The 14963-nt window shown below is 39.1% G+C and overlaps 1 protein-coding gene across 5 annotated transcripts in view; it reads right to left on the bottom strand.

The window, feature by feature from the left end:
- Positions 1-14963, bottom strand: part of SGTB (small glutamine rich tetratricopeptide repeat co-chaperone beta) — a 58363-nt gene that overhangs the window by 9119 nt on the left and 34281 nt on the right. For 3 of the 5 annotated variants that reach the window (XM_019013275.4, XM_019013276.3, XM_019013274.3), the window contains exons 6-8: positions 10424-10528; positions 5693-5831; positions 5530-5592 (exon numbers count right to left, since the gene is read on the bottom strand). In XM_019013275.4, coding sequence (XP_018868820.1) covers positions 5530-5592; positions 5693-5831; positions 10424-10528 — 307 coding nt within the window. The remainder of the gene's footprint in view (positions 1-5529; positions 5593-5692; positions 5832-10423; positions 10529-14963) is intronic. The other 2 variants (XM_063700721.1, XM_055367664.2) reach the window with 1 other exon arrangement.

Here is a 14963-nt window from a genome sequence, read left to right as displayed (position 1 = left end):
CATTTCAGTTCAACAGAAGATTTAATGGACGCAAGACACATTTTTTGAAGGAAACAAAAGATGAATAAAAACTGATTCCTGCCTTCCAAGGGCATATCATGTGATAGAATAATTCTCGTCCAAAGTATACAGTCACCCCAGGAGCTTGATATGCCCTGGTAACATCCTAAACCCACTAAATCAAAGTTACCACATATTGGACCAGAGCGTGTATGTTCTCAAAAAGGCCCATACATTATTTTGTTGTTTTGTAAGAATAGAGGACAAACACATGAGATATCTATATCTATCTATCTATATCAAATAAACTCTAAAGATAGAAAACAAGGCAGACAATGCTGAGGGGCAAGCCTAGGGAACCACAATGGCCAAATACACAAACTGCCAATGTTAGATATCTTCCTAGGACCACTTTTATGTAAGAGAGTAGTTTTTAACCTTTCATATATTGGCAGATTCCTGTGCCAATCTCATGAAAAATATGATGCTCTCCCTGGAAAAATGGACACATACACACGTACACAGATATTTATATATAATTTTGGGAAAATCCATGAGCTTCCTAAAGTCCATCCATGGCTTTCCCACAGGAGGTACATGGACACGTTAAGAACCCCGCCATTCAGCCGGAGAGAAAGGCCAGGCCACCTACAAAGGGAAGCCCATCAGACTAACAGCAGATCTCTCAGCAGAAACCCTATAAGCCAGAAGAGTTTGGGGGCCAATATTCAACATTCTTAAAAGAATTTCCAACCCAGAATTTCATATCTGGTCAAACTAAGCTTCATAAGCAAAGGAGAAATAATATCCTTTTCAGACAAGCAAATGCCGAGGGAATTCATTACTACCAGACCTGCCTTACAAGAGTTCCTGAAGGAAGCACTAAATATGGAAAGGAAAAACTGTTACCAGCCACTACAAAAACACACTGAAGTATACAGACCAGTGACACTGTGAAGCAACCACATAAGTTTGCAAAATAACCAGCTAGCATCATGATGACAGGATCAAATTTACACATAACAATACTAACCTTTAATGTAAATGGGCTAAATGCCCCAATTAAAAGACACAGAATGGCAAACCAGATAAAAAAACAAGACCCATCAGTGAGCTGTATTCAAGAGACCCACTATACATACAAAGACACACATAGGCTCAAAATACAGCGATGAAGGAAAATTTACCAAGCAAATGGAAAACAGAAAAAAGCAGTGGTCGTAATCCTAGTTTCTGACAAAACAGACTCTAAACCAAAGAAGATCAAAAAAGACAAAGAAGGAAGCAGAGGTTGCAGTGAGCCGAGATTGCACCACTGTACTCCAGCCTGGGTGACAGAGCAAGACTCTGTCTCAAGAAAAAAAAAAAAGACAAAGAAGGGCATTACATAATGGTAAAGGGTTCAATTCAACAAGAAGAGCTAACTATCTTAAATATATATGCACCCAATACAGGAACACCCAGATTCACAAAGCAAGTACTTCGAGAGCTTCAAAGAGACTAGACTCCCACACAATAATAGTGGGAGACTTTAACACTCTGCTGACAATAGTAGACAGATCATCAAGACAGAAAACTAACGAAGATATTCAAACCTGACCTCAGCTCTGGATCAAGTGGACCTGATATCTACAGAACTCTCCACCCAAAAACAACAGAATATACATTCTTCTCATCACCACACGGCACTCAATTCACTTAAAACCACACAACTACATGGAAATTGAACAACCTGCTCCTGAATGACTTTTGGGTAAATAATAAAATTAAGGCAGAACTTCTTGAATGAGAAGAATGAACTTCTTTGAATGAGAACAAAGATACAACATACCAGAATCTCGGACACAGCTAAAATTTCTTTCTTGTTAAGAAAGAAATTTATAGCACTAAATGCCCAAATCAAAAAGCTAGAAAGATCTCCAGTTGACAACCTAACATCACAACTAAAAGAACTAGAGAAACAAGAGCAAACAAACCCCGAAGCTAGCAGAAGACAAGAAATAACCAAGATCAGAGCTGAACTGAAGGAGACAGAGAGATGAAAAACCCTTCAAAAAAAAAAAATGAATACAGGAGCTAGTTTTTTGAAAAAATTAATAAAATAGACCGCTAGCTATACTAATGAAGAAGAAAAGAGAGAAGATTCAAACAAATACAATCAAAAATGATATTACCACTGACCCCACAGAAATACAAACAACCATCAAAGAATACTACAAACAGTCCTGTGCGCATAAACTAGAAATTTTACTAATGAATTTGTAGAAGAACTTGATAAATTCCTGGACACATACATCCTCCCAAGACTGAACCAGGAAGAAATTGAATCCCTGAATAAACCAATAATGAGTTCTGAAATTGAGGCACTAATAAATAGCCTACCAACCAAAAAAAAAAAAAAAAGCCCGGGAACAGACGAATTCACAGCTGAATTCTACCAGAGGTACAAAGAAGAGCTGGTACCATTCCTACAGAAACTATTCTAAAAAATTGAAAAGGAGGATCTCCTCCCTAATTCATTCTATGAGGCCAACATCATCCTGATACCAAAACCTGGCAGAGATACAACAACAAAAAAGAAAACTTCAGGCCAATATCCTTGATGAACATTGATACAAAAATCCTCAGCAAAATACTGGCAAACTGAATCCAAGCAGCACATCAAAAAGCTTACCCATCACAATCAAGGAGGCTTCATCCCCAAGATGCAAGGCTGTTTCTACATATGCAAATCAATAAATGTGATTCATCTCATAAACAGAACTAAAGACAAAAACCCCATGATTATCTCAATAGATGCTGAAGAGGCCTTCAAGAAAATTCAACATCCTTTCATATAAAAAACTCTTAATAAACTAGATATTGAACGAACATACCTCAAAATAATAAAAGCCATATATGACAGACCTACAGCCAATATCATACTGAATGGGCAAAAGCTGGAAGTGTTCCCCTTGAAAACCAGCACAAGACAAAATACCCTCTCTCATCACTCCTATTCAACAAATTAATAGTATTGGAAGTTTTGGCCAGGGAAATGAAGCACAATAAAGAAATAAAGCGTATTCAAATAGGAAGAGAGGAAGTCAAATTATCCCTATATGCAGATGACAGGATCCTATATCTAGAAAACCCTATTGTCTCAGTCGAGAAGTTTATTAAGCTGATAAGCAACTTCAGCACAGTCTCAGGATACAAAATCAATGTGCAAAAATCGCTAGCATTCCTACATACCAACAACAGGCAAGTCGAAAGTCAAATCACAAATGAACTCGCATTCACAATTGCCATAAAAAGAATAAAATATCTAGAAATACAGCTAACAGGCAAAGTGAAGGAACTCTTCAAGGAGAACTACAAACCACTGCTCAAGGAAATGAGAGGACAGAAACAAGTGGAAAAACACTCCATGCTCATGGATAGGAAGAAGCAAAATCGTGAAAATGGCCATATTGCCTAAAGCAATTTATAGATTCAATGCTATTCCCATTAAACTACCATTGACATTCTTCACAGAATTAGAAAAAACTATTTTAAAATTCATATGGAACCAAAAAACAGCCCAAACATCCAAGGCAATCCTAAACAAAAAGAACAAAGCTGAGGCATCATGCTACCCAATTTCAAACTGTACTACAGGGCTACAATAACCAAAACAGCATGGTACTGGTACAAGAACAGACACATAGACCAGTGGAACAGAACAGAGAACCCAGAAATAAGACTGCACACTCACAACCATCTGATCTTTGACAAACCTGGCAAAAGCAATGGGGAAAGGATTCCCTATTTAATAAGTGTTGCTGAGAGAATTGGCTAACCATATGGAGAAAATTGAAACTGGACCCCTTCGTTATACCATATATATACAAAAATCAACTCAAGATGGATTAAAGACTTAAATGTGCAACTCAAAACTATAAGAACTCTATAAACCTAGGCAATATCATTCAGGACATAGACACAGGCAAAGATTTCATGATGAAGATGCCAAAAGCAATTGCAACAAAAGAAAAAATTGACAAATGGGATCTAATTAAACTAAATAGTTTCTTTTCCACACCAAAAGAAACAATCAACAGAGTAAACAGACAACCTACAGAATGGGAGAACATTTTTGCAATCTCTCTATCTGACAAAGGTCTAATATCCTGCATCTATAAGAACTTGAACAAATTTACAAGAAAAAAACAATCCCATTATAAAGTGGGCAAAGGAAATGAACAAACAATTCTCAAAAGAAGACATATATGTGGCCAACAAACATATGAAAAAACAGCTCAACATCATTGATCATTAGAGAAATGCAAATCAAAACCACAATGAGATACCATCTCACACAAGTCAGAACAACTATAATTAAAAACTCAAAAACAGGCCAGGTGTGGTGGCTCATGCCCGTAATCCCAGCACTTTGGGAGGCTGAGGCAGGCGGATCACCAGAGGTCATTTGACTAGCCTGGTCAGCATGGTGAAACCCCATCTCTACTGACAATACAATAATTAGCCAGGCATGGTTGTGGGTGCCTATAATCCCAGCTACTCAGGAGGCTGAGGCAGGAGATTCGCTTGAACCCAGGAGGTGGAGGTTGCAGTGAGCCAAGATCACACCATTGCACTCCAGACTGGGTGACAAGAGTGAAACTCTGTCTCAAAACAACAACAACAACAACAACAAAAAAACGAAAACCAACAGATGCTGGCGGAGTTGTGGAGAAAAAGGAATGCTTTTAACACTGTTGGTGGAAATGTAAATTAGTTCAACCATTGTGGAAGACGGTGTGGTGATTCCTCAAAGACCTAGAAGCAGAAATACCATTCGACCCAGCAATCCCATTACTGGGTATATACCCGAAGGAATAGAAATCTTTCTACTGTAAATACATATTCGTACGTATGTTCACTGCAGCACTATTCACAATAGCAAAGACATGGAATCAATGCAAATGCCTATCAATGATAGACTGGATAAAGAAAATGCGGTACATATAGACCATGGAATGCTATGCAGCCAAAACAAGAAATAAGATTATGTCCCTCGCAGGGACATGGATGGAGCTGGAGGCCATTTTACCATTTTACTTAACAAACTAACGCAGGAAAAGAAAACCAAATAACACGTGTTCTCACTTACAAGTGGGAGCCAAATGATGAGAACACAATGACACATGTAGGGGAACAACACACACTGGGGCCTGTTGGAGGGCAGAGGATGGGAGGAGAGGAAGGATCACGAAGAATAGCTAATGGATGCTGGGCTTAATACCTGGGTAATGGGAGGATCTGTGTAGCAAACTACCATGGCAGACATTTTACCTATATAACAAACCTGCACGTCCTGCACATGTACCCCTGCACTTGAAATAAAAGTTGGAAATAAAAAAACAGAACCCTGCTATAGCCTTATATCAATACTCCACTACAACCACCACCACAAAAACTCACTTATTTGTTTCTAAAAAAAATTGCATAGCTACACAGGTCTATGGAAAACATAGCCAGTAGAGGCAGAAAAGAAAGTATACTCACCATACTAATGAAGGCTGGATTATTTATCAAGCTAGCCATGTCAAAGCTCAGTCCAGTTCCTGTCTGTAAAACAATTATATCTGAGAAATCAGTCCAGTAACTACAATTACAATAAATTGTGAATGACAGAAAATACTTCACTCATTTGGCATTAACAACTTACAGGACTGGATACCTCTCTTAACTTCTGTTCTGCTATTTTCAGATTTGACTTATAAGAATCATTTTCAGGGTCAAGATCTAATGCCTTTTGATAACTTGTAACTGCTTCTTCAAATTTATTCAAGGCAGTGAGGGCCAGCCTGAAGGGAATAGAATATAAGAATATCAGATATATGATTAAAGAACATCAGGACATCACAAACATCGTCAAACATCTGTCTGTCTTGGTATTCAGTTCTAATCCAGATTACACTTAATTTATTCACTGTACTATGGCTCACGGGAGCAAAATTCCCTCCAACTTGAGATTCTATACATCTGAACTCACTCCATTCTGCTTGCTGATAACCTGGTTGTCCTATAGATCATGAATTTAATGCTTAGAGATTATCTTACTTACTCTACCATTTTTAAGCTTAATATGTAAAAGAATTTGCTTTATAAATGCCTAGACTAAGTTCCAAAAGATGTGAGTTGACAATCACGTGGTCACATAAATCCATGATGCTAACACCATTTTTAAGGAATCTAAACTGTATTTGTGCTTCAAAATGGCCTACATGCTTTCTTCTTCCTAACAGAGGAACAATTAATATCAATTTGCCATTAAGAAAACAGGCTGTAGTTATTAGATAACTATTCCTGATCAAAAGAGGTAGATAAAATTAGCATCCTTTACAACTCAAATAACAAATTATACCAGGCACAAGTCAAAGAGGTATTAAATTTTAATGTTCATATTTACCTAGTTATAATTTACTTATTGAAAAATTACTATAGAACTAAACAATAACTGTATATATGGTGACATAGTATTAGGGGTTTCTGTTTGTTTTAGGTTTGTTTTAAACAAATTACTATTTTCTTTTCTCTTTTTCTCTTTATCGGAACCTAATTCATTTTCTACCAGTCAACCATGTATGATACTTTATCAGAGTCCCCAGTTAATCAAGAGTCAAGTCAGTAACTATTTACTGAAACTCTATGGTGTATAAGAATATTATTAAAATAGTATCTAAAGATACTGAGGATCCTGGCTGGGCGCAGTGGCCCACGTCTCTAATCCTAGCAGCACTTTGGGAGGCCGGGGTGGGTGGATCACTTGAGGTCAGGAGTTTGAGACCAGTCTGGCCAACATGGTGAAACCCTGTCTCTACTAAAAATACAAAAATTAGCCAAGCATGGTGGCAGACACCTGTAATCCCAGCTACTAGGGAGGCTGAGGCATGAGAATTGCTTGAATCCAGGAGGCGGAGGTTGCAGTGGGCCGAGATTGTGCCATTGCACTCCAGCCTGGAAAACAAGAGCGAAACTCCATCTCAAAAAAAAAAAAAAAGATAAAGTTTTCTGTCTTTGAGAAAATTTCATTCTACCTGGGGAAGACAGGCAACAAGCATGCCAATAAAAAGGGCAATATTAAAGGAATGAATAGGAGAGCTGCTCAAAAAGTAGCCACATTGGAAAGATCTGAGTGATGTAAAGAAAGCAGTCATGAAAATGAGGGAGGAGCATTGTAGTGGAAATAGCAGTAAACAGAAAGGTCCCAAGAAAGATGCAAGCTTGGTATTCTTAAGGAACAGGACAAGGGCTGATGAGGAGGGAACACAGAAAACAAAGCATGGAGAGATGATGTCAGAGAACAGTTGGGTGCCAGATGATAGAGGACCATTGCTTGGAGTTTGAACTTCATTCTGGTTGCAATGGAGTCACATGATACAATTTGTGCTTTTGAAAGCTCACTCAGGCTTCTACGTAGAGGATCTACGTGGGCAGAAGGGTAGAATGGAGGCAGGGAGATCGGTCAGGAAGCTATTGCAGTAGCTTAGGTAAGAGATGTAGTTTGGACTAGGGCTATATGTAAGATAGCGATCAACACTTGGATTCAAGATATATACAGAAACTAGAATTGACAGGACTTGATGACAGAGTATCAGTACTTATGTCAGGCATAATAACAATGAAGGATGACTCTTAGGCTTCTGACCTGTGCATGGGATAGATAACTAATTGTACAATGTATTGAGATTGGAAAGATTTTGGAAGGGAACATGAGTTCTGTCTGGGACATGTTAAGTTTAAAATACCTATTAAACATCCAAACATAGAGTTGAAGAGTAGTAGAATATATGAGTATGGAGTTCAAACATATAAATTAGATCCAATAATATATATAGTTGATTCTTATTCACAGTAGTCCTGTTCTATAAAGTCACCATGAACAATGAATTAGCAAATACTGAACAATTGTTCCTAGGGAAAATACAGAGTTAGGTTCCTGCAACTGTTGTAAATAGTCATATTTTCATCAACTGATCAATATATAATCTTGTTTTTATGTGTGTTTCTGATTAAAGAAACTTTATTTAATATATATATTTTATTCATTAGCATTGAACTCATAGCCAACGGCACTAACTCATGCCTGAATGAAGCTTGTCTCATAAATGTATTTTCTCCACAAGGCACATTACAGTCCTCTTGCACTTAGGAATACTAGATAACACTTCAGCCTATAGTTGGGGGCCACTGTAAACAGCAAAATCACAAATAAAAGGCACAAAAATACAAAAAAAAAAATGTAGCACTAAATAGACTGTTTCAGCATGAGAGCTGAAACAAAAAGGTAGAGCATCACCTTATTCACCCTCAGCTGAGATCGAGAGCATCAGAAGACACATTTTCACTAATTGTGCATGTACATGAATGACCACAGAAGCAGTCTAAATATTGATTTGGGGATTACAAATTAATTTAGCAAGTCGGCAAATTCATAAATACAGAATCTGCAAATAATGAGTATCAACTGTAGATGAATTTTAAAAGCATGGAGCAGGATAAACTGAGCAGAGAGAAGACAAAGAAACAGCAGCAGCAGAGGATGCAACCCTAAAATACAGCATTGTTTAGAGATGGTAGAGAGGAAGAACAAGCAAGGGAGACTGGAAAAGAGCATCCAGTAAAGTGGAAGGGGAAACAGGGCAAGTGTAGTGTCAGGATCCTAGAGAGTGATGTATTTTGACAATAAGTTAATAGTGGCTGGGTGCAGTGGCTCACGCCTGTAATCCCAGCACTTTGGGAGGCCGAGGTGGGCGGATCGTGAGGTCAGGAGATCGAGACCATCCTGGCTAATGCGATGAAACCGCATCTCTACTAAAAATACAAAAAATTAGCCGGGCATGGTGGCGGGTGCCTGTAGTCCCAGCTACTCGGGAGGCTGAGACAGAAGAACGGTGTGAACCCAGGAGGCGGAGCTTGCAGTAAGCTGAGATCGCACCACTGCACTCCAGCCTGGGTGACAGAGCGAGACTCTGTCTCAAAAAAAAAAAGAAAAAAAAGAAAAAAAGAGACGACAAAGATGAAACAGCAAGTACAGATAACCATCAGGGGCAGAGAACGAGGAACTGAGAAGTGGGATGGTGGCTAGAGGGGAACGCTGGGTAAAGGGATGGGTCCAACTAATGATTTTTTTTCTTTTTTTTGAGACAGGATCTCACTCTGTCACTCAGGCTGGAGTGCAGTGACACGATCACGGCTCACCGCAGCCTCGACTTCCCAGACTCAAGCAATCCTCTCACCTCAGCCTCCCAAGTAGCTGGGACTACAGGTGTACACCACCACTCCTGGATAATTTTTGTATTTTTATAGAGATGGGGTCCTGCTATGTTGCCCAGGCTGGTCTTGAACTCCTGGGCTCAAGCATTTCTCCCACCTTGGCCTCCCAAAATGCTGGGATTACAGGTGTTAGCCACCGTATCTGGCTCAGTGAATGACTTTTTATGACCTCATCACATGCCAACCATTATCATCTATTAGAGATGGAAGATCTAATGTTGTAGAAAATGAAGGGGATTGTAATAGTTGCAAAGTTGTGGAGAAGGTACAAGGGAATGGGATCTTAAAGCATGAGTGGAAGCAATGGTCTTAGGTAAGAATGCTTCTTTTTTTTTGAGACAGAGTCTCAATCTGTCACCCAGACTGGAGTGCAGTGGCTCTATCTCAGCTCACTGCAACCTCTGCCTCCCAGGTTCAAGTGATTCTCCTGCCTTAGCCTCCTGAGTAGCTGGGTCTGCAGGTGCTCATCACCATGCCTGGCTAATTTTTGTATTTTTAGTAGAGACGGGGTTTCACCATGTTGGCCAGGCTGGTCTTAAACTCCTGACCTCAAGTGATCTGCCCACCTTGGCCTTCCAAAGTGCTGGGATTACAGGCGTGAGTCACCACGCCCAGCCAGAATGCTTCCATTTTAACAAGAAAAAAGGGCATTCTGTGTAGATACAAATGTAGGCAGACTGATGGATTTGCAAGGAGGAAAATGAGTTGTTTTCCTTCAAAAAGCATCTAGCTTCTCAATTAAGTGTAAGGCAATAGCATCAGTTGAGAGTCACCAGAGAGGGGGTAGTGGAAATTTGAAGGGAGAGGAAGAGGTATGAAATCGTCACATCAGAGAGTGGAAAGGTGACTATAGAAGGAAAAATAATAGAATTGTCTGCAATATTGAGTGCTCATCTGAGATTTGTGGTACGGTTATATAATTTTCTCCAACAATCAAATCAGTCATCAATCATCTCACTTCCTAGTCACAGAAATTGTAGTCATTTCCTCCCTTATGTTTTATTTATCCTCTTATTAGTTCAGAGGGTAAAACATTAAGCAGGAAATTCAAAACCAAGCCATTAAGAACAGCATACCTGATGCTACATGGTACTACTTGGAACCTTCTCCCAGAACTTACCCCATTCTCCCATAGGCCTTGCTGTACTTTGAATCAATTGCTATTGCTTTTTCACAATCCTTTATCGCATCTGTATAGTGACCTAATTTGCTCTGAGCAGCAGCCCTAAGAGAAAGAAAACAGAATTTTATTAAAGGCAGTTTTCAAGGCACTAATTTAGATTTTCAGGTACTAATAATACTACCTTTTTCTTGTTCCAATTTGTAGATCACTCCCACTAAATTTCTAAGTCAAACTGTCTAAGATAATTATGTAATAAAATGAAAAAAAAAAGCTCAGAAACTTCTGTGCAGAAAAAAGTATGCAGGCTGCCTTTCACTGCTTTGCTATAGAAAGGACAAATATGTAAGTCATACAACTGGTCTATCTATTTATACCCTTTCTAGTTTGTCCAAACAGAAAAGTGAAAAAGCTAGGACATCTTGGCTACTATGGAGGCACAAAGAGTGAGTGATTGCTGTGAATGGCTACACAGAGGGTTGTGCTATTATCACTTTAATGGTAGGGTTAAACTACAAGTAAAAGTGATATCCCAGTCCCCTGGCACTTTCTCTCATTCACTCATTTCTAAGGCCAACTGTATTTTATTTCTTTCAGTCTCCCAGAAGTTCTCATAATCTTGTCCCTCATCAAAAGGTTGAAGAGCCAACTTTGGAAAAAGAACACTTGCCTAGATCAAAATCCCTGCAGTTGTGAACTCTCCTCAATAACGTTGCCAAATAGGAAGAAATAGCTCAGAGGAGAAACAGGAAAGAAGAGAAGCTCTAAGACGGATGCTCGGAAGTCAAAGTGGGGCACCAGCAACCAAGAAACAGAAGTTTCTTGGACCAAGGAGGGCCAGGGTGTGGTGACCACTTCTTCAATTTCTCACAACTGCAAAGGAGAATGCTATGCTGCACAGCACCTCTGCCTCCAACACTGTAACTCCAAGACCTGGTACCCTTTGCATTAATAAAGGTAAAGAAGCACTCCCTGAAAATTTTGCTTGCAAGCCCAGAAATGAACTTAGGCTCCTTCATGTTCTTCAGTCTACAGACAAGAGTCTCACGCTAACCCAAGTCTCTGACCTCATGTTCCTCTCCCACTGCAATCTAAGAAGCACTACTCTTGTTTTTGCTACCTCTATTCTCTCTTTACCCACATTTGTTTTTGTTTTTTTTCCCTTTTTGTAGCAAACAGGGTCTCGCTATATTGCCCAGGCAAGTCTCGAACTCCTGGGCTCATGCTATCCTCCCGCCTCTGCCTCCCTAAGAGCTGGGATTACAGGCATGAGCCACCGCACCTGGCCCCATATTTGTTGTTTTAATTGTCCTTAAAAACAATCTTTTTGCTTAACCACCCAGTAAACCATCTCTCTTCCTTGAAATTAGTCAAAGGTCATGTCTTTCAAGGACCTAGCTGGAATCTAATAAGCACACACGAAAACAATAAAGCTGATTAAAACACCACCTAGCTCCAAGTATCAGTGAGGATTCTTGCTAATCCTCAATATTTCTTAAGTATGTTCTAATCTCCTCCTGTCAATCAAACTATAGATGAGGGTTATCTAATACTACTTCTATATCACATCCAGCTTATTATTATACTCTACAAATACTGGATGTACATAGTAATAAATCAATTATTTGCTAGGTATCCATGAACAGATGTGTTACGTAAAACCAATCCTGGATAGAAGAAGCTAAAAGAAATACTGCCAATTCTGGAAGCTGAACCTGGGAATATAAACCTACTAAATTTTCACTAAAAATTCAGCACATTTAGTGGGAAGAAAAGGAGAAGAAATAGGAGTTTAGTTCTAATTAACAGGAAGATGATGAGAAATTCCCATCATAGCCTGGCTTCCACAAAGCAGATTAACAACATGTGAGTCTGGATCACTGACTTTTCCCCATCCAATGTGAGGATTCCAGGTCAATAAGCATTCATTAAAGTTATACTGTATAAGGAACACAACCTTCCAGACAAGTGCAGATCTTCCTTTTAGAGTAGCTTAACTCAGAGAAAATTTTAAGAGACCAACCTTGAAAAGTTTATATACTTCAATGGGTGACACATAGATACATACGTAACCAGAAAGGAGATTTCAAGAAAACTCATATTTATGCTTGGCATTCTAAGCCACAGTACTTTCAGGACAAAAACTTTGTGTCACAATAACAACAAGGGAGGAATGAGACATTGTCTCAGAGCAAGCTCCTTTTTCTACCACTATAGAAAGCTCTTGTCGACAGGTGATTTTAGTCCATAGAGCCAGGAAGGTCCCTCAGAGGCCTCAAATGTTCTGGTCTATTCTGCCTGGTTGCTTGAAGGAGAACAGTTCAGAGAGTGAAGTAATGCAAGGAATTAACTGAATGACAGTGGAATCCTACCAACTCAGGGAGTTTTTTGTTGTTGTTGTTGTTGTGTTTGTGTTTTTGAGACGGAGTCTTGCTTTGTCGCCCAGGCTGGACTGCAGTGGCACGATCTCGGCTCACTGCAACCTCCGTCTCCCAGGTTCAAGTGATTCTCCTGCCTCAACCCCCCAAGTAGCTGGGATTACAGGTGTGTGCCACCATACCCGGCTAATTTTTGTATTTTTAGTAGAGACAGGGTTTCGCCATGTTGGCCAGGCTGATCTTGAACTCCTGACCTCAAGTGATCCGCCCACCTCGGCCTCCCCAAGTGCTGGGATTACAGGTGTGAGCCACTGCACCTGGCCAGGAAGTTGAATCTGGGATTACAAAACTGCTAAACCAAATTTCATCTAAGAATCCACAACATTTATTGAGAGAAAAGGAGTTAATGGACTTCTTGAGACAGATTTTTAAAATAATTTTATTATATATAATAAGCAGAGCCACTGGAAGAAAAAAAATCTTGTCCAGAAATGGAGCATGAGATATATACAAGTCCAGGTCTTATATCTAATTCATTAGGCAAGGCAATACTATCTGCAAATTCACAGGCCTACTGTCTGATCTATCACTGACATCTGATTCTGGAAATCTGCTAACGGTGATTTTGTAGAACAGCAAATGCCTCAATCTCATCTCTTTTCTGCCAAGAGTCTCACTTTCTAAACAGTTTATTTGTCCGCACATATGCACAGAAACATGCAAGAAGGGTAAAAGGGCTCATGGGAGGATGGAGAGAGAAAGTTTTGAAAAGGGAATTCAGAGAAAGAACTATGTGGTTTTGAAAAAACAACAAATCTGTTCCTAAACACTTGCTAAACACCTTCAGGAAACTGAAAGGCAATACTTGCCTTTAGATATCTGATTTGCGATTTTTAAAATACAATCAGAAAATGACTCCTCTATACATAATACATAGGACTTAGCATACTCTGAGCATCTGGAATGTTACCTAGCAAAAGTTTTCAAAGAGAACAATAATACCATGTGGATTGCATTTTAAGTGGTTAATATATGGCTACATTCAGGATTTAATGTTAACTATTTTTAATTTTTTTTTTTTTTGAGGCAGAGTCTTGCTCTGTCGCCCAGGCTGGAGTGCAATGGCGTGATCTTGGCTCACTGCAAGCTCCGCCTCCTGGGTTCAAGCCATTCTCCTGCCTCAGCCTCCCAAGTAGCTGGGATTACAGGCGCCCGCCACCACGCCCAGCTAATTTTTTGTATTTTTAGTAGAGACGGGGGTTTCACCGTGTTAGCCAGGATGGTCTCGATCTCCTGACCTCGTGATCTGCCTGCCTCAGCCTCCCAAAGTGCTGGGATTACAGGCATGAGCCACCATGCCTGGCCTTTTAATTGTATTTCTTTGTTTAGTTAAAATTTATCTTTAATAAATGCATATTCATGCCTTCCCAAAACACTAGTCATTCTACAGGTACACATAATATTACAATATATTAAGATTATCTAGCAAATCTAAAGTAAAAACACTTATCTTTGTACCTAAATCTGGCTGTAAATTAAGGATCACAACTATTACATCTACTTTGCACAGAATCTCAGAGCAATCAAGGACCATTTATCTGATTTGTTAACACTTGCTATATCACATCTACCAAAAAAACTCCTCTAAAATGACTGGGAACAATACAAAACAAGTATAATTATTGTCTGACATGCAAATCTTTCAACTCAAAGTTTCCATAATGTCTCCTGCCCTCATAATTATAAAGCAATATAATTGTAATTTATAATTATAAACCAATATAATTGGTTTATAATAACAACTGAAGGATACTGAAAGATACAGCGAAGGAGTAAAGCTACACCACTCCATTTGTTCTTCTCTAAATATTTCTACTTGATTCATTCAACTAATATATCTATTGAGGGCCAGTGAATGCACACTTTTCTAAGAATAATGGATACAGCAATAAGCAAAATAATATTCCTGTCCTCAATAGCACTTAGATTCTAGTGGGGGCATGGAGGGGGAGGAGAAGTCTGGCAGACTATAGAGAAAAGGTGGTTTTAGGTCTAGTTTTCTGCCAGTCTTTCTTCATACAGCATGACTGAGGCCCTTACTTTTCAGACTAATTATAAAAATGTTAATATTTATTTAAAAATAAACACATAGTCCTTTGCTT

The sequence above is a fragment of the Gorilla gorilla genome, chromosome 19, assembly GCF_029281585.2.
Source record: "Gorilla gorilla gorilla isolate KB3781 chromosome 19, NHGRI_mGorGor1-v2.1_pri, whole genome shotgun sequence".
Classification (NCBI taxonomy): Eukaryota; Metazoa; Chordata; class Mammalia; order Primates; family Hominidae; genus Gorilla; species Gorilla gorilla.
Note: the sequence above shows the minus strand (reverse complement) of the source record. Positions and strands in the feature narration are given on the sequence as shown.